At 38.8% G+C, this 23,824-nt stretch overlaps 2 protein-coding genes and 1 long non-coding RNA gene across 5 annotated transcripts in view; 2 read left to right on the top strand and 1 right to left on the bottom strand.

Moving 5' to 3' along the window:
- The window catches only part of LOC143148697 (uncharacterized), a 27,635-nt gene extending 7,437 nt beyond the window's left edge, over nt 1-20,198 (bottom strand). Inside the window, exons 1-5 of one of the 2 annotated variants that reach the window (XM_076315294.1) lie at nt 19,265-20,198; nt 13,840-14,187; nt 12,902-13,059; nt 11,824-12,004; nt 9,569-9,769 (exon numbers count right to left, since the gene is read on the bottom strand). In XM_076315294.1, coding sequence (XP_076171409.1) covers nt 9,569-9,769; nt 11,824-12,004; nt 12,902-13,027 — 508 coding nt within the window. In that variant the 5' untranslated portion in view covers nt 13,028-13,059; nt 13,840-14,187; nt 19,265-20,198. Of the gene's footprint in view, nt 1-9,568; nt 9,770-11,823; nt 12,005-12,901; nt 13,060-13,839; nt 14,188-16,747; nt 19,242-19,264 lie in introns of those variants that run through there. The other variant, XM_076315295.1, reaches the window with a different exon arrangement.
- On the top strand, nt 3,645-11,592 carry LOC143148705 (uncharacterized). 2 transcript variants are annotated; one of them, XR_012992569.1, is made up of 3 exons: nt 3,645-3,855; nt 10,091-10,307; nt 10,389-11,592. It is a non-coding gene; the product is annotated as an uncharacterized LOC143148705 (long non-coding RNA). The 2 variants fall into 2 exon arrangements; XR_012992570.1 differs by lacking the exon at nt 10,389-11,592 and having other exon boundaries at nt 10,091-10,324.
- LOC143148704 (uncharacterized) lies at nt 19,327-22,600 on the top strand. The gene is made up of 4 exons (XM_076315310.1): nt 19,327-20,151; nt 20,235-20,413; nt 20,506-20,624; nt 20,856-22,600. Exons 2-4 carry the CDS (start codon nt 20,354-20,356, stop codon nt 20,980-20,982), a joined length of 306 nt encoding a protein of 101 aa, XP_076171425.1. The 5' UTR covers nt 19,327-20,151; nt 20,235-20,353; the 3' UTR covers nt 20,983-22,600.
- The last annotated feature ends 1,224 nt before the right edge of the window (nt 22,601-23,824 follow it).

Consider the following 23,824-nt stretch of genomic DNA (forward strand, 5'->3'; position numbering starts at 1 on the left):
CACGTGCCTCGTTAAAAGTACGTACGGTCAATTCTCGCAAAAGAAGGAACGCGCGGAGAATGAAATCTCTCCTATCCCGTTAAAGACGCTTCTCCGATGCGCGCGAAAGAAGAAAAACGCGCGAACACCGGCTCGTCACGGACCTTTCGTTCCACTCGTATCGTCGTAAATCTATTTCTTCTGCATTCCCTCCGCTTTCACTGTTAACGCATTCAAAACTCGCATCGATTGAAACCAATTCTCCGAAGGTCGGGCGAAGGGGGAGAGGGAAATAATCCTCGGAAATAATTCCTCGTGGCTTAAGGCCGTGAAGGAAGTTGGCAGAGGTCCATGCCTCCTCGGAGAGAATAATGATCACGATGATTTCCAACGGCGGAGAATAGCGAACCGCCGTAAATCCTTCGTTCACTGGCCAACGGATAATGACAGAGCGAAACCGAGATAACCCACGATGAAGGAGGAGGGTTCTGAATGGATGGAAGAAGGGGAGGGATGGCTTTCCGTGTACGCCACCTTTAATATCGTTGGGACCAGTTGGAGACTTTAATGAAAGCACAAACAGGATTTCTTCCAGCCTCGTGACGACTGTGTTAACTACCCACGAGGATACTCGCGAGAACATTGGAACCAAAAGGGTTTCCATCGCTCTGGATGAATTTCACGGTCTTTTCCGTTTTGTTATCATTTGTGATACTATCACTAAAGCAACGCGCGTCGTTTATCGTACGAAATTTGAAATTACAATGGCGTCGTGTACTGCAAATCGCGAAATTGGAATAATCTTCTGTACGCGTGTACGATGGTTTCTTTGGAAGAAGGTTTTTCTTTTCTTTGTTTTTTTTTTTTTACTTCCAGTTGCGCAGGATATTATTCATTGTGGACACATTAACCGACAGCGAGTTCAATGAAAGCACAAGTAGTATTTCGTTCCAACGACGCCGCGTCCATGTTAACTACAGAAGGATACACGAACGCGATAGAACGTCGCAAAAGGATTTGCATCGCTTTAGGTATCCACCGAGGTGGGTATTGTCTCCTTTGTCGGTTTGTAATATTAATGCAACGGCAAATATCGTCACCACGGGAGGAATGTGAAATTATAATGGTCACATTGTACGGTCAATGGCGGGCATAAGTTTCGAATGGCCTTCTGCGGTTATAATTAGACCGCGGATTTTATGCAATTACGCTTCGTATGCTAATAGAGGGGACACGTGCAAAACGTACTCGGGATATACTATAATTTCGCGACTCGGTATAAAAATATTTAACGTATCGTTTCGCGCCAGTGGCGTTTCTATTCTGCGTTGAGGTTCAAGCATACGTGTTTATATCCGTATAAGCCATAAAGGCGTAAAATCTGCAGCTCATAATGCTTCCTTTGGAATTATTTATGGGATATTATCCGGTGTGGAGAACGTATCGATCAAGAGGAGACCTCGATGAAAGCACGAACAGGATTCCTTACGATTTTCTTTTTCAATTTTTGCGTTAATTTCAGTAAGAAGATATTTAAAATATAAAAGAATCACTATTGGAGGATATTATGATATTTCAATTATATTTTTATTATTTTTTAATACCTCCTTTAGAATTATTTTACTTTCATGGTACTCGATTCGATGTAAAGGATCAATAGAGACCTCGATAAAAGTACGAACAGGATTCCATACATATTTTTCAATTTTTATGTTAATTACGGTAAGAAGATATTTAAAATATAAAAGAATCACTATTGGGGGATATTATGGTATTTTAGTTATTTTTTTATAATTTTGTAATACCTCCTTTGGAATTATTTTACTTTCATAATACACGATTCGATGCGAAGGACATAGATCAATGGAGATTTCAATGGAAGCATAAAAAGAATTCCTTACAATTTTTGCCATTTTGGTGTTAATTTCGTTAACGAGAGAATGAAAAAGAAAAGAAAAGAATCACTATCGAGAAATATCTATAAAATAGTACTATGTTTATTTTTCAATCGTTTCGTAATACGATGACCTATAGTCATCCTCCGTTTTAGGTAGAATTTAAAATTATAATGGTTGCATTGTATCTCGACGAAAGGCTCGTGTTTGGCAGTCGTAACCTTCCAGATTGCACTTAACAGGGTGCATAATGCTTCCTTTGGAAGGAAATTCTTTCACCTTCGCAGGATATTACCCGACGCGGACGGCATATTAACGCGCGAAGATCGTCGACCGAGCGAACGCGTCGTGGTGAGAAGGAAATATGAAGTTTACGACGAGGAAAAAGACGAGACTGCATTCTCGTTCGCTCGTACCGCAATCGATACGGGTCTCTTTTGCGCGAGGGTAGCATACAAAACGAGTCCTAACTGTATAGAATCTAGACGGAAGAATGGGGGATGGAGAAGAATTGACCCCCCTCGATCCCCGCCACTCCGGATGATACGGATCTACGATCAGGTTTGCGTACGCAAATATTTACCAGGTGCGAATTCAAGACCAACGTTATTTCTCCTCGAAACGAAATCAATTAATGGTACTTCTGTTACTCGCGCGGCGCAATTGTTTCTTTCTAAAATGAAAATGTCGAGATCACTCGATTCTGAAAACTCGGAGGATATATATCGATCGAGAGTCACGTCCGCTTCGTTTCGGTCCCTAATCGACAAATATTACTGTGCTTCCCTCTGCTGTGGTGAAAAACAATATTAAAATGATAAATTATGATGCGAGAGTTACACGGGTAACCTTCATAACCTTCACAATTGCGAACAAAAACTTCTCACACAGATTTTCTGATCTTTCTTCAGTTTGATTATTAACAAACGAGTGTACATTTCATTAATAATAAGGGTTCCTGAATAGAACAATGTAAAAATTGTTCGTTCGTTACTCTCCCTTTTGGATATTTACAACGTACAAACTTGATGAGGTACACTGACTGTATAACCTGACATTTCTATTTTTGTCCGTTTAATGTACTACGATCTACACACTAGATTATTGTTAGTTATCTTATTTTGTTATCTTAAGAATGCATAAGTAGCACACTGAGAACATGTCGGTGCAAAGTAACCTACAAAAGATACTCGTTCGAATTTGACCGCAAGGCTCGCACGCAGCAGATAAGAAACGTTCGAACTTTGCTCGAAATTTTTCGTAAAACGTAATGTGTGCCGGATACGAGCGAGCTATCGCTTTTTCATTCGCGGAACGATTCGCACGATGTAAGAATGCGGGACGTGAATGCGTGTCGTTCCCATTGTGCCTTGTGTTCTGTGTGTATGCGTGTGCTCATTACAAGCGAAGAGAATGCCGCCGCAGCCAGGACACTGTCTGCGAAGGGTCAGGTAAAAATCATGACCAACTTGCTGTAACGAAAGACCTCTGTTGTATCTAGGAACGATCGGAATCTTTCCACTTCCCTCAAATCTCTACGAATCTCGCCTCAAACGTTCTTACGTTATTTTGCAATCGTGCGATCGAAGAAATTTCATACGCGAATATCGCGTCGACACTTGCAACAATCCTGTGGCGAGACATCTGCATAGAAACGGTGTACTACGTATACCAACAATAATGCAATGCAGACGTAACAGATAGCGCTACGTAATCCGTCGATAATTCGCGAAACTCCCTGAATAGGGAAATTCTAAACGTGAATACAAAACAAAAAAAAAAAGTTACTATTGTCTATCGAGAACTTTCATGTTTTCCTTTCAACGATTGCACAAGTTTTTACTTTCTTACGTAAAGCATGTACTGCTCGCTACATTCGATGAACAAAGATGCGTGTAACATATGCAAACATAGGATTACAATAAACGTTCCGACCATAGAGTCAGGTACTCTTTGGTGTTTCAACACGAACGATAAGAAGGTACGATATTTTATCTTTTATGAATAATGAACATATTTTTGCATGTTTTCTGTTGTACGTTGGAGTTCGTTTCGAAACGAAAGTGTCACTTAAGTGACCATAACCAAAAAGAACACCGTACCACCTTATACGCATCGAATTAAGCATTCTGAATCAGATGTACCTACTGATGAGATATTAGATATCCATAAAGGAGTGCCTTATCGAGTCGGCGTTCGCTTCAACAGTTCGTCACCGTCGGCGAATTCGTCGTAAACTCGGCTTAATCGCGTAAACTGAATGTGGAAACGTACTGGATGGTACGTTTTCATTATCCGTTGGCCTCGATACATGAATAATGATTGCGTAAGAAGAAACACGACAGTTGTGTAACCACATTATAGAGAATTCCTGTCGCCCACTATACTTCCGATCTCTTGAAAATCCTTAACCTCCTCGAGTTGTCAGTGCACACGATCGCGTACATTAACCCTTCGCTTACGACAGATTCAATAACCTTTCGTGCAATAAACATCGAAGTAGAGATTTATTCATGAGGAAAATTCTAAACGTGTAACGCAATACGAACGGTAATTGCAAGCTTGACGTAAAAGTATTACATACTTTTCGGTAGCATTAAACTAAGGAGAAAGTTACACTAGCGAGCATGCATATGTGAATACGTATTCGATTCGTAGGTTAGGTCTTCGGTCGTTTTTAAAGTGCTTGAATATTTTATAATTTACAAAAGGAATCGAAGATTACCAATACCTTATAATTGTTTTGCGATAATTCCCAAACAGGTCCCTTTAATTTAATTCATCGATCGTACATGATTTTTTCTTCGGCGCAGTGATTTGGGTCGTGAAAGGTTAGATTTTAATCGAACACGCCGAAGTCAACATGGGAAACAATGCAGAGAACGAGGCACGTTGATAGTGTAACTAATCGATGATTGTGTGACGAAAGTTGTTGTGCAAAATTACAGTTGACAACAAAGAACATGTATATCGAACACGTGGTATCGTATTACCGGTGGCATGTAGGACAACGGTTAGATAAACCTTTCCGTCGTTTTTCCTGACTCATTTCGTTCTTTATCAGTACAACGAAGAACCGATATAATACACGGCAACACACAAAATAATTTATAAATGTAATGAGGAATTTTTTATCGTTGCAAGATCACATTTCGACTCTTTACGAATTCTCGGATGATTTAACGCGAGTTTACTTTTTCTTGTCTTTATTAAATCGTTCAATGAAGCCCTATAACGTGTAAAAATAACCTTTACCACCCCGCTGTACATTCGTAACTGTTTTTTGTGGCAGAATTTTATCGATGTCTGTGCCTCTAGTTTCGTTTATTTTTCGTGCACGCGGTCGTACGTCTATTCGAAAAGTTTGTCTCGAAATAGAATCTGACGAACGGGGGATGAGACGAAACCAGCATTTACCACGTGGAAGAAAAACGGACTTAATGCTCATATCTCGTTCGTTCAGACCCTTCGTAACACGCACGTGCCATTCACGTGGCACTTCAAAGGGAAAAAACGCGTCTTGTCGAAGACAAGCACTTCGTGTTGTCAATATAATTAACTCCTTGAGGACCGAAGTCGCGGAACGAAAATTGTACTACGCGGCCCGAAATAAATAATTTTTTACCACACCTGCTTTCGTATTTGGATTCAAAATTAAGTTTTTTCTTCGTTGCAACATACCGAAGGGAAATCGTTGAAGTCAGACACTCGATTTTTTTTTCTTTTCTTTTTCTTTTTGAACGTGGCAAGCAATACGTACCATTTGTTGTTTCTTTTTTTTTCTACCGAGTAACGAGAAACTTTTCGCGAAACAAGCATGACGGTGCAATGCTGCAACCGTACTCTTGAAAGCGAATATGACTCCAGTAATAACTAGTTACATAAACTGGACTTGGCTAATTGAAATTGAGCAAGGAGTGTGATATCTCTCTCGGAATTTTCGTTGCACAGCGCGAACTGCGCAAAATGAAATTCCTTTTGCGAAAATATGAACACGAGTCGGTTGTTGTTGCCAAACGGAAAACGGAATCAAAGCTGCGATTAAAATCGGGCCCAAAGTTCGTAACGACCGCGCCACGACGAGTACGAGTGCACTCTAAAAAAGATCACATGATACGTTTCCGGCTTGCTACTTCCGCTATTCAGAGAGAACCATGTGTAACCACTTTAAAACGAGCATAGTGACCAGCGGACCAAGAAGCGTCCGCCGCTCGAAGCTACCTGTCTCCCATGAGACGTTTTTACTAAAACAATGAATTCTATCTGTTTCTATTTTCAACCACTGATCTCCCCCACCCTATAATAATGCAAACAATGTTTCTATTATTACGAAATCGGCATAACATAAATAATTTTTCGTGAGATAAGAAATTAAAATACAACAAATACATCTTTTTTCCACGAACTCGTATAAAATAAAATATTCTTCAAAATATTGTTAGATTCTCGTAAATTAATAAAAACGTGATAAATTATCCTAATTCCATTCAAGAACAATCGTGACACATCGATCTACAATAAAAAATTAAAAAAAAAAAATATATCACCCTGCTCTTCACCTTTATTTTAGAAAACGTGTTTTTTTGTAACTATCATAATTTTACCCGAACAATGTTTAAAACGAAAGATACACGAACACCGGAAATTTCCAATTAGGACACGATTCTCAAATTTTTATTATAGAATTGAAAATATTTGAAATACGCTAAGCGTACCTGCTAAAATTGTTTGTGAATGAATATTCATTAATGAAAACGCGAAATCGAGAAATGCCACGGGGTCGTTACACGTTCGAATTTGTGTTCTTTTTTCAAACGAAACTATTCGTCCTTCCGAAGGTTAAGGTTTACCGGCTCGTCAAGGTAAACAAGCTCGTCGAATGAAAAATCCTAACTCGTCCAGCTGCATATTATGTTTTAAGAGGCCTAACTACCTCGCTATAATGAAATAACGAGTTTTGCACGCTTTCGCTTATTCGAGAGCTTTTATGTATAATCTTTCCAACTACCTTGCAACGACCTCGACGCCACTGTTTCGCCGTGACGGCGTCAAGCTCGTTGCCATGAGTGCACCGCGAAATTGCAAGTGCACATCACACCGTTGCAAGGTAATGGCGGCGAGATCACTGAAAAGAACTCGTGAAAAATTGACCCGTTCTGGACCGGTGGCATTCCGGCGAACGCTGATTACCCTGCCAGACACCTGCCACGGTTGCTCTTTCAATCTGTCCTTCGAGAGAAATCGACGAATTCCCTAATCGATCTCGTCGTTCGACTCGGCCGTTTCATTAATATCATCGATCGAAGTACACCAAGCTGAAATAAATTGCTCCACCTCCGAATATCGTTTCGTAACGTCACTTTTGTCTCGAGTTACATTTTTTTATTTCAACAATTTTTTAATCTTAAGACACAATTTTTTGTTTTATGCCAGTTTCGAGATATAACATTTCACTACGTTAATCTACCCTTTCGAGGTACCATTTATCATCGTACAATTTTTTTATTCGTGGCAAAATTTTTTATTACACTTAACGTTCAGTTTTAAGGTGACATTTTTGATTATACTTAACGTTCACTTTTAAGGCAAAATTTTTGATTATACTTAACGTTCAGTTCTAAGGAAAAATTATTGATTATACTTAATATTCAGTTCCAAAGAAAAATTGTTGATTATACTTAACTTTCAGTTCTAAGGAAAAATTGTTGATTATTCTTAACATTCAGTTTCAAGGAAAAATGTTTGATTACACTTAACGTTGTTTTAAGGCAAAATTTTCAATTATATCGATTTGCAGGTTTCAAGATACATTTTTTTATTCCATACACTCGATAGTTTCGAGGCAAAATTTTCCATTACATTTACAATTTCGAGGCACGATCTTTCATTGCACCAATTTTCGGTTTCAAGTCACAGTCGAAACGATACGTTCCTTAGAAAATTCTGTCACCGAGTAAAAATTTTTTCGCGCAACAATTCCATGAAATTTTACACGGATTGCACAGTCCCCCGTTGAAAAACCATAAATCAGATTACCGCCAACGTGTGTAACCAATTTCGTAAACACGAGACTATCCGAAGAGATCTAGGAGACACGATACACGCAATCGAGCTCGAAGGAAATTGGATTTCGAAACGAACGTTCCCCGAATCTAAATTTTTAATGCAACGATGCTGAATTTCATAAAGCCACGAAAGAAAGAAAAAAAAAAAAAAGAAAAAAAGAATAAAGAATACGGAGAAACTATCACAGCGGTTTTGTTACGCGTCGAATGCGACATAAATTATTAATGATTTACAGAAACATTGTTACTTTCCTGCTGCCAAGAATGTTTATCGCACCGTGAAAGGCCGCTCGGTGACATTCGAGCTTCGATGACGTATTTCGTTCCGATCTCTGATTTCGTTAATCAACAAGCATTGCGTCCGTATTACTCAATGCGAAGCAAAAAAAAAAAAATCTACCGATCGTGTCGCGATCAGTACGTTCAACGATCGACAATTTCTTTTTTACCATTTCACGATGAAAATAACCATCGATTGAATTTAAAAATCACTGTTAAGAACAGAAATAATAAAAGAAAAAGGGATTCTAGGAAAAGAGGAAATCTACTTCGATAAAGGTGGGAGAATTTTCTCGGTACGAGAGTCACGAACAGGTTCCGAGAAACTATTATTCGGACCTCCGTTTCGAAGTACCTAATCCAATTCTAATACCCTCGATAAAGGTTTCCATAGATCCGACGCGAGATATCCTACACCCTGATAGACATTCCACGACGGTAAATCCGAGGTCTTTCGTAAAATTAGTCAACTTCGAATTTCGTGTCGAAATAAAGCTCGAGTATATCGGGTCGGTTTGTAAGTTCGCGCTGCCTTTAACGTAATTTAAATTTCCCGCGTAATAAGTATCTAACGATTATATTTCGTACGCGTAACGATCCACGACAATCGTCTCGGGAAGTTGTTAATAATAACGAGGAATACATTGCAAATTTGTAATAAATATTCAAAAACGACAACTCGTGTGTTTCACTTTCGACGAAACCATACTTGTAGAGTAACCCAGTAGATTACGTACATTATTTTATATTTTCGTGGGGAGAAAATATAAGAATATATTACGTGAATATTTTATATTTTTGTGGGATGAAAATATAAAAATATGAAAATATATTACACGAATATTTTATATTTTCGTGGAATTAGAATATAAAAATATGTTACACGAATATTTTATACTTTCGTGGAATAAAAATATATTACACGAATATTTTATATTTTTGTGGAATACAAATATAAAAATATATTACACAAATATTCTATATTTTCATGGGGCGAAAATATAAGAATATATTACATGAATATTTTTTATTTTCGTGGAATAAAAATATAAAAATATATTACACGAATATTCTATATTTTCGTGGGGCAAAAATATAAGAATATATTACACGAGAGTAACTAGAAAATGGATTCGAGAAAATAAAGTAATGAATATAGTTGAAATAAAATTACCAATAAAAAAAAAAATCCCTCTCCAGTACGTGACCCAAAAAGGGCTGGAATTCTCTGTCGTTGGAATAATTATGCGTGGTACTGTACCCGACCGTCCTCACAGAAACACCCAGAACGGCCGGGAAAATTAACGAGGTGGGATTTACGAGTCAGGTAAGGAAAGTGGTTCTACTTACGATGGCCGCTGCGATGCAGCACGATCATTCTGCTATGCCTGAGGGAATTCCTCGTGGGTGTGTGCCGGCCTGCAATTTGCGAGGCTGCCAGATTAACGGGAACCGTCGTTGACAAACAATTGGCCATCGATGGTGCTCGCCCAAGTTCCTTGTCTTTCTCGGGCCGATAGATTCTACCGATGTGCCCCGTGGACACTGCACCTGTTGACGTTAAACAACGCAATTGCTGAGTGCCAGTAACAAACTCGTCGTCCGTAAAAAAAAATCATAGATAGAACTGTCTCGAACGAGTCTCGTTCGTAAACATCGCAAATTTAATTTTAATTTCGCAGTGTTACAAATTTAATTTAAAAATCATTTCAAAATTAATTTCTAAATTAATTTTGAAGTGTTACAAATAACGAGCTTGCGTTTAAGAGATCTGATTTTTGCTTAATATCACAGTTCGATTTAATGTCGAGGATGTACAATTTGAGGAAAATCGTTTCTATTCGACGTTGTTGAATGTTTCTGCATTTCAAGGTCGTCCCAAGGTCGTTCTACGTTTCTCTAGACGTTAATATTTCCGTGCGATGGGAATACACCGATAGGAGGAGACAAATTCAACCGACTCGATCGAGAAAGTCACCTTGGAACGAGTCAAGGTTACAGGAGAGCAGGTGCGACTGAAACATAAGAGGACCAAGATGTTTACTACTGATCGTTTCACAACAGATTGCGACTGGGTTCGGAAACCGAGGTTACAATTTCTTTGTGGCGTTCCGAAACCGTGATACACGAACGTGACTAATTTCGCGTTCATTTATTTATTCGTTTTTAGGACAACGATGAAATTTTCGTTGCCACGAGACCGAGTGTAAGTGCAATTTAACAAAGAAGAACGTAATGACAAGGAATTGAACGATTTCAAAGACCAGATAGGTCCTGGAGACAAATTTATCTTTGAAAATATAATTTTCGAAGTTACCAATGTAATTGTATCAAATTATGTATACATATATTTCTTTTTAAACACGAACGAAAATAACCCTACACGAGGACCCTTTTTACTATTATTATTTATAAAAGAAACTTTGGAAACCGGAAGTCGAGAAGACTCGTCGACCAAAACCACTTTCTATTGACGTTTTCAGAGGCTATCGTTACACCCGACATTGGCTTGAATAAGTTCCGGAACGATGTTAAAAAAATTTATGTAAACCGGTGGGAATGACGTTCGGATTCGTGCGCGATGGAATGGTTAGAAAGCGCGTAGAATTTTCTGCACGGCTCTGTTTTACCACGATGTTCGCGCGAATTGACCATCGCACGAACAAAATGAAATTCGAGAAAGCCTGCTCGTGTAACGGGCGCACAGTATAGAGACGACCGAATTTCACCCGCCACCGTTCTATTTTCAGACGAACAACTTTCCTAGGATAGTTCAGCGGCTCGTCCAATTTTGTCTTGCGGCACAACGATCGCCCGTGTCCCTGATTAACGAAACAAACTAGACAAAAGAAGAAGAATTAAAAGGATCGTCGGTATGCAAACGATGGAAAGTGAACCACGGCTATTACCGTGCTCGGCTAGCCACAAAAGTAAAACAAAATGATATCGGACAACCTGTTCGAACCTCGAACAACTTGTTATTCTCTATAAATGTTCCAACGCTTCCAACCTGTGTCATTGAGATATTATTATAGACTTGGAGGTCGATGAAATTTTAAAAAATCTAATTCTTAATAGGGCGAGCTCGAACGTTGCACTTTTGAAAAATATACACGATTAGTTATAAATCTTTGTATTTGAAAAATTTATTTTTTCAAACAACGAAGAAACTGACCGATTTATTTTCGTAGTTTGTGCTCGATTTAATCAAATATATATATGTATAGCATACTCGTTTGATTGAGGTCATACTGACACCCTATTCTACCAATTACGTAACAAGTATTTCACCTCACCTATTAATCTTCCTGGAATTATTAATCCCTAATTAATGATTAATCTTCCTGGAATTATCAATCCCTATTTAATTATTAATCTTCCTGGAATTATAAATCCCTAATTAATGATTAATCTTCCTGGAATTATTAATCCCTATTTAATTATTAATCTTCCTGGAATTATAAATCCCTAATGAATGATTAATCTTCCTGGAATTATAAATCCCTAATTAATTATTAATCTTCCTGGAATTATTAATCCCTAATATTGTATCTTTCTGGAAATTAATCCAAGCAAAATTTCGATTATATTTGCGTTCGACTTACCCGTAACCTTGGCGCTATGGATCTTCGACACGTTACCAGCGCTGACCGCGTTGCTGACTCTATTGTTGTTGTTATTGTTATTGGCCGCGGCCATCGACGTGCTGATACTGTTGTCGCGAACCTGACTCAAATTGTCGGCGCTTAAGGCGGATGTCACGCAAGGTGTCACCATGGGCACGTCCTGACGGAGCGGGACAAAAAAAAAGAGTGCGGAGATCACTATAAGTGGATCACGGTCTAGGCTTAACGGTTCGAGATAACGGATATCGATGATGAGTTCAACAACAGTTAGAAAACGATACTTCGTAACGTTGATTTTCCATCGAGGAGAAAAACGATTTTTATCGGTACGCGCATAGATTTCTAACTCGAAATATTTTTAAGAGGCATTTGACCCAAAAGAATATTTTAAGAGGCATATTGACGGTTCAGGAATGGAAATTATCCCGTTTATATACGGTTTTTACTCACGTGAGTACGAGTCGCGATAATTCCGATACACTAACCGACTACCGCGGTCTCACTCTCGTTTTTCACTCGACTAAATTCGTGGTCGAACTACCAATAAACCATTCGAGTTAATTGTGCGCACTTGATCGGTGAACGATCTACTTTCATATATTATCTTACAGGAACCGTCGATAAATACCACAATATACGTCTAGCGTGCAGTGACGGTTAAACCTGTTATTAGACAATTATCTTCCAACGTGTTGAACAAAATGTAGAATAGGTATCTGATAAAGAACTCGAGTCGAAATTTTAGTAATCACAATCTTACAGTGGAAGTACTGAATAATAGTATTATACTTATTTTATATTATATATTTATTTATATTTTTTTGTATTATATACTCGTCTACTAATTCTGGCACTCGACCTCATTGGTACTTCCCCTCGACGATTCACCGAGTGATGGAAAGTATGGGAATAAATTTGAAAATTTTTGAAAATCGTCTGCTCGACAGTGGATACTTCGTACGTGTTTCTAAACCGCTTGACACGCGTTCAGTTAACACTGTTTCAGTGACAAGTCGCGAATGTAAACAACGACACGTGACACGGAACCACCGCTCACCTTAAAATTGTCGTAAAAGCTGACAGGACGGCTCCTTGGCGCGTACTGAATCTCCTCGTCCGGTTGCATCGTGCTACCGTCGTACGTCGTCGTGCCTAAGGGCTGCGCGCGCACCTCCCGCGGCATCCTGCGCTTCTTCCTTTTTCCACTTCCGGCGGCTGCGAAGTTACGACGAATCGTGAAAAATTCTTTCCGCGTTGAGTCAAGGATACCCCCCACTCTTGCAATGTCGATACTCTTTCGTTTAAAACGGAATACGTACAATATTGCTAACAATTGCAATAAATGATTGCTTGTAACAAATTGTAGTCTTAGATAAACAGGAATTTTATAAAAATTTTTTTAACCAAGATTTAGCAAATTAATGTACGGTAAAAAAAATGTAAGGAATTACAGGAGGAATATAAAAACAATATACAATTTTTTGTATATATATAAAAATACGTGAAACGTCATCGGTAAATTTTGCAATGTGAAAACGATCCTCCATTGGTTTATTTGTTTGACAATATTTGTTTAATTTATTTATTTCGGATTGTTAATTCTATTTTGCGGAAATTTGTTAGATTTTCATAGAAACGGGAATTAAAGATGAGGAGTGTAATCATCTTGTATCTCCTTTTATATTTCTTAATTACGTTTGTAAATAAAATAAATTTTCATTTTCTTTTGTTCACATACATAATTTATGTTATTACCGACAAAGGAAACTTTCCATTTTATTTTACCGATGCGTAATAGACACGCAAGACGTTCCGTTTCGAAGTTCTTATTTTTATAGAAACAAAAATATTTGTATTTTTACGTTCCTCGTATAATTCTTTAAATTATGTGCAAAAAAATATTGAAACATAATTAACTTTCACCTCGGCGAGGTAGCCCGACGAAACCCGCAATGCTTCGTTTAAATTTCTACCGATGTAACCTAACATTCGTACCTGAATCCCCCGTGTCAGCTCATATCGAGATTTCGTTTCACGACCAGAGAAACTACGCCGCGTACGCTACTCTCTGTTCTTCAACCGCAAATCTTCAACTTCCCGGAAGCACACCTGCGCCTTGTACGATCCTTGCTGCGTATGAGTCACGGGTCGATTCGCAGGCAACTATCACGGGGAAATTTCTCTTAATCTCCCCCGACGTGTCGTAAGTCACGTGCTGGATTGTCGTTGTCCTAAGAGGAGAGAAACACCCGGAGGATTGCCGTGATCGGCATTCGTCGATTCTCTGATGCACCGTCCACGTGGCCGGCCACGTGCTCCCGCTATCCGGCACCCTGTAAAGGTCTGAAAAATAGAGTGAAATCGTCAGCCGGGGAATATACGTATCGGTTTCTGATGGAGACAATTTGTATCAATTACTCGGGAGATGCATTACAAACGGGAGCGTCTCGATCGGTAATGTATCACTTGTTTCGCGCATCATTGAGAGTGCACTGAATACGCGGGGTATCGAAGTGTAACGAAACAGTTTGGCCAACTTAATTTCGTGCAGATCGAAAAATTCGAAGTGCGATCGGACATGACGAATTTTGTACGCGCCTCAACTCAATTTTTGACAATAAAAGTTTTAGAATAAAGGAAAGTACGTTTGATAAAAAAGATTCCTTTTTAATCTCTCGAGGCTTTGTTGTGATACATTATTTTATCGTAAAAAATAATACTAGATGGCTCTTTACACGTGTTTCCAAACATATATATCTGTCGACAAAATTTTCACAGTTGCATACAAAGTGCACTAAGCTTAATAATTCGTGTTCGTTAAAAGTTTTCCTTACGTCAAGTAATTAAGGAGTTTAAAATAATATAAGGGCATACGACGGAGACTATAATTGAGAGACGACGAATAATTTATATATTTAGTTTCACCTAATTACAGCGAAACGAGCAGCCCTTGTAAAGTTATGATTCATTTGAAATTACAATAGTGTGATTTGTCACACCTCGTTGCGCAGGAAATGTTACCATGGGAGGAATCCGGTAGACCCTCCGATCTGGCTTAAGAAAACATGACTTTTTTTTCCCGTGGGAATTCTACGTACAATTTGCTGCGAGCATCGCTCGGTTGATTCGATCGCTTTGACCTCGTGAGGCAAGGAGCTTAGTCAATTAAATACCCATTTCGAGGCCCTTATACGTCACAAACGCGAGTCGACGCACTGGATACAAATATCTGGTGTTGCGTAGTTACGTTTCGTAATACCTCGGGCAGTTGAAATGAACGTATCGCGTACGAAGAAAGTTATGCAGAAAATCGGGTTCGCACCATATCGTAGAAAGTATTGTCATTACGGCCACGTTCTTCATTCAATAGTACGCCACCGCGAAAGCAGTTTAGAATACACAGGCACAGGCAGACAGACAGACGGAAGTAACGACTCTATCGTGGTATGTTAATTTATCCGGTAACGCGGTAACTCTTTTATCAACAGGATGCTCGGATAACCACTCTCCGCGAGGTTTCATACAGCCCCGTATATCATTCTACCGTGTATGCTAATACAAGAAAATATAATTTCAATCACCTTGATGAATTGTTAATAAAAAACGTCAACAAACTCGTAAGAACACATTCCAATCGTTTCGGCGTGTATTATGTAGCGTCGAGCGGGAAACCTGTTTGGTCCTGTTATCTAACATCTCTAAGAAATTATCTGAATTATCGATACCTATCGATTCAAGCAGCGCTGCAAGCGTGGTCGAAATCCTCGTAAGGTTAAATACATCGAACGACGCATCGATGTGTTCGAGACGGCTGGGTACGTCGCGTAATTTTTCTATTGATCATCGATGCGTGACTGCGTGCCTCTATGTTTTTTATCCTCATTGGACATTCGACGATTGTGAACAGAGCTTTACTTTCACGATGCTAGATCCGAAGTTAATACCGACCGGTATTGCGCAACACGGTACGCAACGCAATGAAACCGTGGCGCGTTGGGGCTCTAACACAATGATGTGACCTACCTATGCCCGGGCCGGTGTTCGGGTTACGGCTGGAAATAAGTCATTTCTCCATTAAGCCCCTTTATGCGGCGCTCACAGTCATGTCACCGTGACCGGGAGTTTACTGAACTCGAGAACGTTTACAAGTGTCTGGAAAATTGTGATTGTCTCGTTCTCTTACCTTTCCTTTCAGTCTTATTAACATTTTTATCTACAACGCACTTACTACCGTGTGCTGCATTATTCTATTCATTTACTTTCTTTATTTAATGACTGTATCCCGCGCAACGAAGATATAAAACATACAAATTCAAGTAGATGAAAAACATGATATATGTATAGTGGTGAAGAAAACAAGGTGAACGGGCGAAGTCCAGCGAATTGCTATTTTGCAACTTAACCTCACACATGTATGCGACGCGCCAATTCTTGCGAGGAATCGACATCGTATTGTATAACAGCGATAATATTGTATTTTATGTTCGTATAAATAAATCAAGTGTGAATTACAAACGAATGTCAAATTATATGTGATCTTTTGGTTCATAGAAAAATATTTTAAACAGTTTGTACATAGTTAAAAGTATGCACTGCACTGAATAAAATTATTATAAACTGTTTACAGACTGAATGATGGTAGCGAACGTGTTAAACGTCGTTTTTATGCACGAGCATACAACAAACATCGACTTTTCCTAACTCCTAAAACGAAAACGCTTCACAGAGATATTTGTGAAATATCGAAAAACAAAAGTATTTAATTATTCTAGACTCGTCCTGTACTAATTGAAAGAAATTGGACTAAATCTTAAATCAGCGTAAGATAATTCACGAGCAATCTTCGTATTAAACAAAATTAGAATCTTAGAAAACATAAGTGTGAGATCCATTAACAACTAACCTAGAAACAATAGAATTCGTAACAAGACTAGAGCGAAGCCAATATCGTTTGTTTCCAGTTATTATTTCTGTTTATGTATTTGGGCACAATATAATCTTTTTCTAGCACGTCACGTAAACGTAAATATTAGTAACAAATTCGTCTTCAGTGTTTTATAAAAATGACATGGCTCGATCGTTCGCACAGTAAATTAGAGAAAACGAAATGAACGTATTGCGATCTATTTGTGCGTTACACGGCACCTGTAAACGTGCTGCCAAAACGAAGTGTTGCCAACTATAAAGAGAATAAGGAATTCATAAAATTACGTAATGACAAATCAGAAATAATTAATGTCTGTCATTGAAATCATACTGCAATCGTGGTATACTATACAAATAAATATTTAATTACCGTTCGAATGAATCAATTATTATTTAATGTATCAGAAACATGATTCTTCAAATGCGAAATGAACACATGTTACTTTTGACGTGGGAAAGCGTCAGGTAGAAAACAAATCATCGCATCCGTAAATATTAATAGAGCACACGAAGCATCGCAGTGATCCAGTGTTATAGTCGTTGCACGAGCATTGATTAAAATATACCGGGACGGAATATTGTTTACGACTTTACACTATCGTGCTGCGTCAAATGTTAAATGATCATATTTATGCACACGCGAAAGCACGGCAGCGGAAAGCACAATTGATTCAGGCAAGCATAATTGAGAAATATCTAAATCGCGATCGTACGCAATGTTACATTAAACAAGTGGGGCAACCTGTTAGTCCCTGTAATATAATTACATTAACATACCCGGTGGGGAGGCTACGTTGCGCCAGTTTAGCGAACCATTTTATTAGTTTGATTTGTACGGAAAAAAATCTACTCGCGTTTTACATTCATTCTACTGCAAACGCAATGTCCGTTTATTGTTTTCTTCTTTTTCTTAAAACTTAGAATTCTTTCACAATAGAAATTAATCGAGGCTGTTTTTTTTTAGTTCCAGAACACCCGCATGTCTAAGACACTTGAAATTCCACGTACGTTATTCAAAGTAAAGATTCGTTATAGCGCCACGAGCCCGATTGAAGAAAATTCTATCGCGTACGATCCTCCGAATTGGTCTCGATGATCGTGCTCATTAAAATTCAATAGATCGCGAATATAATTGCTACATCTACGTAACACTTCATGATTAGAATAGAGTAACCAGTGATCAATGAATAGAATAGTACTCGTGTTTCCATCTTCGAACGGTCGACGGAGAGGACTCGAGATTGTAAATAAATTTCAGTTCTTCTTTAATTTCGTAACTTCGTATCCAAGCGCGTGTCAGGAAATATCGTACGGCAACTCGAGAAATGTGAGAAGCAAATATTTGCCGACTACGGTGAAATTTCGTCGAAAGTAACGATCACTACGAGATCTCGCGTAGAAAAAAAAAAAAAGAATTCAGCCGCTCGCGAATAATTCGAAGCATTCCAGACACTTCTGTAGCAGCAGTTCTCATTGTCCGCGCGAGAAACGTTCGGCACGTGCGACCTGCGGTTGTTCTAATTAAATTCTCCGGTTACAAACCGTTCCCAGGGTTCATGAACGTGCGAGTCTTATCGGGGTTCAAAGAGTTATTATACGATTCGCCAAATTCATTGACGGCTTTCATTCGAAACGAGTCTCGAAAGGGGCAATATCGTCGGAGAACTCTGTCCTCAGTCTTTGAACGCTCGCAACGAGAACTCAAAGAAGTATTTTGTTCCTTTACGGCGGGTCGACTTCTCGTTTTACTCCGCACTACTCGTCGAATTTCTAAGTACCTTTTAATACATCATTTTTTCTTTTTTAATACAAAAAAAAAAAAAATGTAAACTTAACAAAGATTACAAAGATTCTTCGTCTTATTAAAATCGCTAAAAATCTATTAAAATAAATTTTAAATATATAAATTGTCGGCAACTCGTACAATTTTTTATCAGATACTGTTCGACTAGTTTTTTTACTCGTTCATTACTCGTGTCATCAAAGATGACACCGAGTAACTTTGAAGAAGTAACATAAAGACTAGAATGAAAACTTATTTATTATCGTACGCACGCTTTGTTCGTTGATTAATTTCTCCTTGAACATTTTTTACGCAAGCGTTGATATTTCACCGATACGTGGTCTCCGTAGTAGGGAATCTACGAAAGTACTTTCTTTGGAAAGTAATCAAATAAGTGACATGAATTTCCCTCCACGGCGGCGAGGAACGTTTCGCGCTCCGAAACGGAACGTCTGCCGCTCGTTTTTACAATTGTGGACTTAACTCGGGAGATTATTGTGCCACCGTTATCGCGCAAGCCAAATGTTTTTTTGATGACATTGTGCAGATGTTGGCTCAACGTGTGCGAGGCAAACATTCGTACGATTCTGCTCCAATAAATTCACGGCGACACGCTCGCAACAAGACTGTATATACACAGTCGCCTACGCGTTTCGTACCGTTTCTAATCGCAGACGAATTAAAATAGGAGAAATCGTGATATATAAATACCTAATGAGCGTCTTCCACCAAATTTCGTCGAGGCTCGGCTATTCTACCGATTCCCGCGAAGATTTACTCATTCGGGTCACGCGAATGGTCAAAGATACCATGCGAGTATAATACGAATTCACCAAGCGGCCAGTTACATAATTGTAGAATTGTAGGCGAGTTTTTCCCAGGTCCTTGGTCACCACTTTTCCCTAACGATCCTCTCAAGAAAAGAAAAAAAAAAGGAAGAAAAAACGACTCCCCTGGACTACTTCTCCGTCGCGGAGCAATTTTACTGATTTTCCGCGATCAATTTTTCCTGGTCATCGTCCAAATATAAACCTCGAGACCTTCTGGTAAATCGTATACAGTTGGAAATAACACCAAGCACGTGGAACGGAGCACACGCTGCACCGGATACGACGAAAATCGATCGACGTGCGCGTCGTTGCTCCAGAGGACCCTTTTCCCGTTGGAACCGGTAACCAGGTGGTGGGGAACGTGAGGAGACCAACGACGAATTCCTCGCGAATAGACAAACGACGTTGCTCGGTTAGTCTCGCGATCACAACTGACGTCTCCTATTTCGCGCGTCTAGACGAGTCTCCGTGGTACCCCACCGTGGCGTTCACCAAAATCGTTGTAACACGGACAGAACTGTCCGGTTTCGACGGTGACCGAGGGGACCAATAACGAGACCCTAGCCGGAATGGTAAACAACGCAACGTTGCTCCGCTGGTGTCGCGGTGACAACTGAAGTCTCCGGTTTCGCGCGTCCCGACGAGGCTCCCAAGACCCCACCAAAGTGTTGTGTTCACCAAAGTCGGGGCACCAGGTGTCAGCGGGCCTCAAACCGAACGGATCCACGGCGCAGGTGACGGCGTCTGCGAGGAATGCTTCCACGAAACGTTCGAACGAAATATTTTACTTTTATTTTTACCCGAGAGCTCGTCGGTTACTCCAGCCACGAATGTTAATATCGTCTTTGTAGAAACGAAAAAAGTTTTCGGTCGTCTTTGGTCATCTTGATAATATGTCCGTTAACCTGAAAAACAATGTGTACGTTGTAACGTAAGTTGAATAATAAAAGAAGAAAGAAACTAGGTAAATATGGAATATGAGAAAAGTGGAAACGGACGAAAGATACTTTTAATCGTTGACAATAATACGGTCAGTGTTTGCGATGGAAATTTACAATTTAAATTTCCTAAGTTACCTAATGGAAGAAAATTTCATTTCTACGGTATAATTGTTTCTCGTAGATGAGAGTAGAAATAAAAAGAAACTGGACGAAAGACGATGAAAATAATGATTTTGATCTGGACTTGAATCAAATTGTCCACGGCGATTATGTGCTAATTGTAACCTGCGAACAAAAACGGTAATTCGACTGAAATTATTAGAGTATGCGATAGAACGGGGGTAATTTGATTTTAATGCGTTCTCGTAACTCTTCGATCGAAAGTAAAAATCAAATGTTCGAGCAACTCGGGTAACGTAATCTTGTGGTAAAACAATCGAAAAAAGTGGAAATGATACTTGATTATTACGAACTTTTTGTTTCGAGAACCGACTGCTACGATGGTCAAGATCGCGTGAACGTTTTTTTCAGATCTGAGCACCACTGCCCCCTCACTTTCACGTCGTCCGGTGTATCAGAAGGAGACTCGATGAAGGAAGTTGTCATAGCGAGAAAAAGGGTGAAAGAAGAAGGGGAATCGGTCATGCCTACCGGTTGACGTTTACCTTGAGCGATTTCTTGCCGGCTTATTATATCCTTTTTTTCTCCATTTTTTGTTTCCTGTTGTACAACGATCACGGTCCCCCTAGTCTTTAAAGGATCATCTCAGTTTATTGCACAAAAAACACAATTATCGGACATTTTAAAATTGCAGAAAAATTTAACCGAAGGAGGTTGTTACAGTCGAATTGGAGGTTAGGTATTTAATAACCGTATTCATCCAACACAATAGAGAACACTGTTCGATAAGCTTAAGCCCTTTGATCTACGTTAAAAGAATCTTTTAACTTTAGAGAACAAATTATATTCATATATGAATATATTCATTTTCACGTTTCGATCGCACGTACATATGGGCCTTTACGGGAAAATAATTAAACAACCTGTAATAAAAGATACGAACATATAACCTTACGGAACAACAGTTATTTATGTAAATGTAACCACTTAACAGTCGCGTCCGTCTTAACGTGGGCAGTTGCCAGATATACGAGTGAAAACGTGCCTAGTGATTAAAATAAAAGTAGAAATGTAAAATTTAGAGTGGAAACTTTTTTCTACATTTTCGTAATTGCCTTTAAATATGTAGAAAGTGAAATATGAAAACATAGCATTTGTTAGATTGATCGTTGAAAAGAACTAGACAGGGAAGTAGTTAAATAATATGAACGGGAAAGACTTTAGTAAATTATAATATCATAAATAAGTATGAAAGAGAATCGTTATATATTAAGAGTAAAAAACATCAAAATACTTTCCACGGATATCCAAAATACAGTCGCAAACAAATATGATACCTGGCCGCAAAATATAGTAACTCTCGGAAGCCGTTTCAAGTATTTAAGCTCTTGAATATTGTTATCCGATCATTGAAGCGTTTGAATATTTAAATACAGAAACATTTGACAAATACTCTCGGCTACTCGACTCTAGTTGACACGCGTGGTCACGTGTCTTCGCCGATCCGTAATACCAACCGGACGCAAATATTAAAATTACTATTCTGTCTAATCATCGAGCCGGATTCGACGCAAGAACTTTTTACCGATTCGAGAACGTGGAACGCTTCACTTTCGCCTCCTACCGTTCTTCGTGCCAATCGCAGCCACCCACTTGCGACTGCTCATTCATCCACGATCATTTCCTCTGCCGTAATGAGACGCACAACCTACAACGCGACGGGTTCAATACACAGTAGAACCTGGATATGCATAACCTCGATGCTTACGTACCAATCTCGTTCTCTGAATTCCGTTGATAAATGGAAGGGATATGGTTTGTTCAGCAATAAGTGAAATTGGAAGTGGAAGTCTTTTGAGACGAAAGCAGATTGTTGGCAAGAGACCGACGATTACGTGAGAGGTTAAGTATGGGCGATACATACATAGGTAAAGGAAATACAATCGAATACGGTTACACGACATTCATGCAGTAAGATCGCGGATCCAATGAGCAAAAAGCCATAATGATTTTCATATTAGCTGTATTATAATTTATACAAGCATAATACAAATAATTATTTGTTAAATAATCGCGTTACTTTTTTTTCTCTAATATTCCTTTCGTTAATTTATCGTGTACCTTTATTAAATTAAGAATTATTCAAAATAGGAGACATATTTAACTCGTGACATAATGATAACTAGAACGAAAAAATTTTGTCGATCCTCCGCTGCTCGTTATAACCTAATTTGGTTCTACATCGTGTAAACAGGACGGCTCCTTGTAGGATTGATTAACTCGATAATTGCACGAATCTCAATACTTGAATTCTCTACCCTGTGTACCTGCAAATATCGAGATTCTATTCTGTGGATCACATTTCTTTCGTTCGAAGAATGCGTGTGTTCTCTGTCCAGCTTGGAATCTAGTCTCATCCGTGTTGTCAGTGTTGATTCTAGGGGGGGGGGGGGGGGGAAGCGCCGCCAGGTTCGCGAATACCGAAGGATGAAACCGGTCTCTCGAAATCGTCTAAGTCGAGGGTACAAAAGAACCACGGCGGTCGAGAGCAAATTATTTCATTTTAAGCGAAAACAGTGTGCCCCAAAGCATCGGTTAGACGCCACGCTTTTAGGTGTTCCTACGCTTGCGTCATTAATCATTCGTCGACACCTATTCAACCATTGGCTCGTTACCGAGATCCTTGTAGAATACCTTCCGTGCAATAATATTTTATTGCTGCTTTTATTCTCTTGTTAGCGAACGTTTATATTGTTCGCGTGTTAAACGCTTTTTTGTCGATTGTATTCTATAACACAAATTAAGTGTTTAAGTACCTACTACTTTATTTACATCACGAACGGTTTGAAAATTAATCCATGTTACTCGCTGTATTTTTTTCCCACAGATCACCATTTATTTAGACATACGGACAACTTTCTCGAAAGAAAAGCGACTGATTAATCAAGAAAGTCTAGAAAATTCACTAAGTGAGTTTGTTAAATCCAAAAAACCGATATTTTATCGAGACATAGATTGAAAAACGTATTATTCATCGGTGAAAGTATATGGTAATAGATTTTGATCAATAAGAAAGTTTGTTTAATTATTAAACGTTGTGTTCTTGCTTTATAGGAAATGATGATTAATTTATCCATTAAATTGAGAAAAAAATCAAGAAAAATCGGAGTCTTTTTAAAAACGCGTATCACGAACACCACAGAATTTTGAAATGCATAGTAAGTTGTGGGAGATTCACAATGATGTAAATACAATTCCATTTTTATCGATGATAGTCAGTCCTTCGTCACGCTGTTTTTTATAGAGTCAAGGGAAAGGGGAAATAGTCTCGTCACTGTATCCCAAAGATTTATCGTTATATTTCCTTGAACGGTACGCCA

This window comes from Ptiloglossa arizonensis, chromosome 6 (assembly GCF_051014685.1).
Source record: "Ptiloglossa arizonensis isolate GNS036 chromosome 6, iyPtiAriz1_principal, whole genome shotgun sequence".
Classification (NCBI taxonomy): domain Eukaryota; kingdom Metazoa; phylum Arthropoda; class Insecta; order Hymenoptera; family Colletidae; genus Ptiloglossa; species Ptiloglossa arizonensis.

Excerpts from the sequence above, each read along its gene's own strand:
- LOC143148704 (XM_076315310.1), top strand. The coding sequence starts at position 20,354 with ATGGAATATGAGAAAAGTGGAAACGGACGAAAGATACTTTTAATCGTT. Across the intron at positions 20,414-20,505 it reads TAATCGTTGACAATAATACG|ATGAGAGTAGAAATAAAAAG; the intron begins GTCAGTGTTTGC and ends TGTTTCTCGTAG. Across the intron at positions 20,625-20,855 it reads GTAACCTGCGAACAAAAACG|ATCTGAGCACCACTGCCCCC; the intron begins GTAATTCGACTG and ends CGTTTTTTTCAG.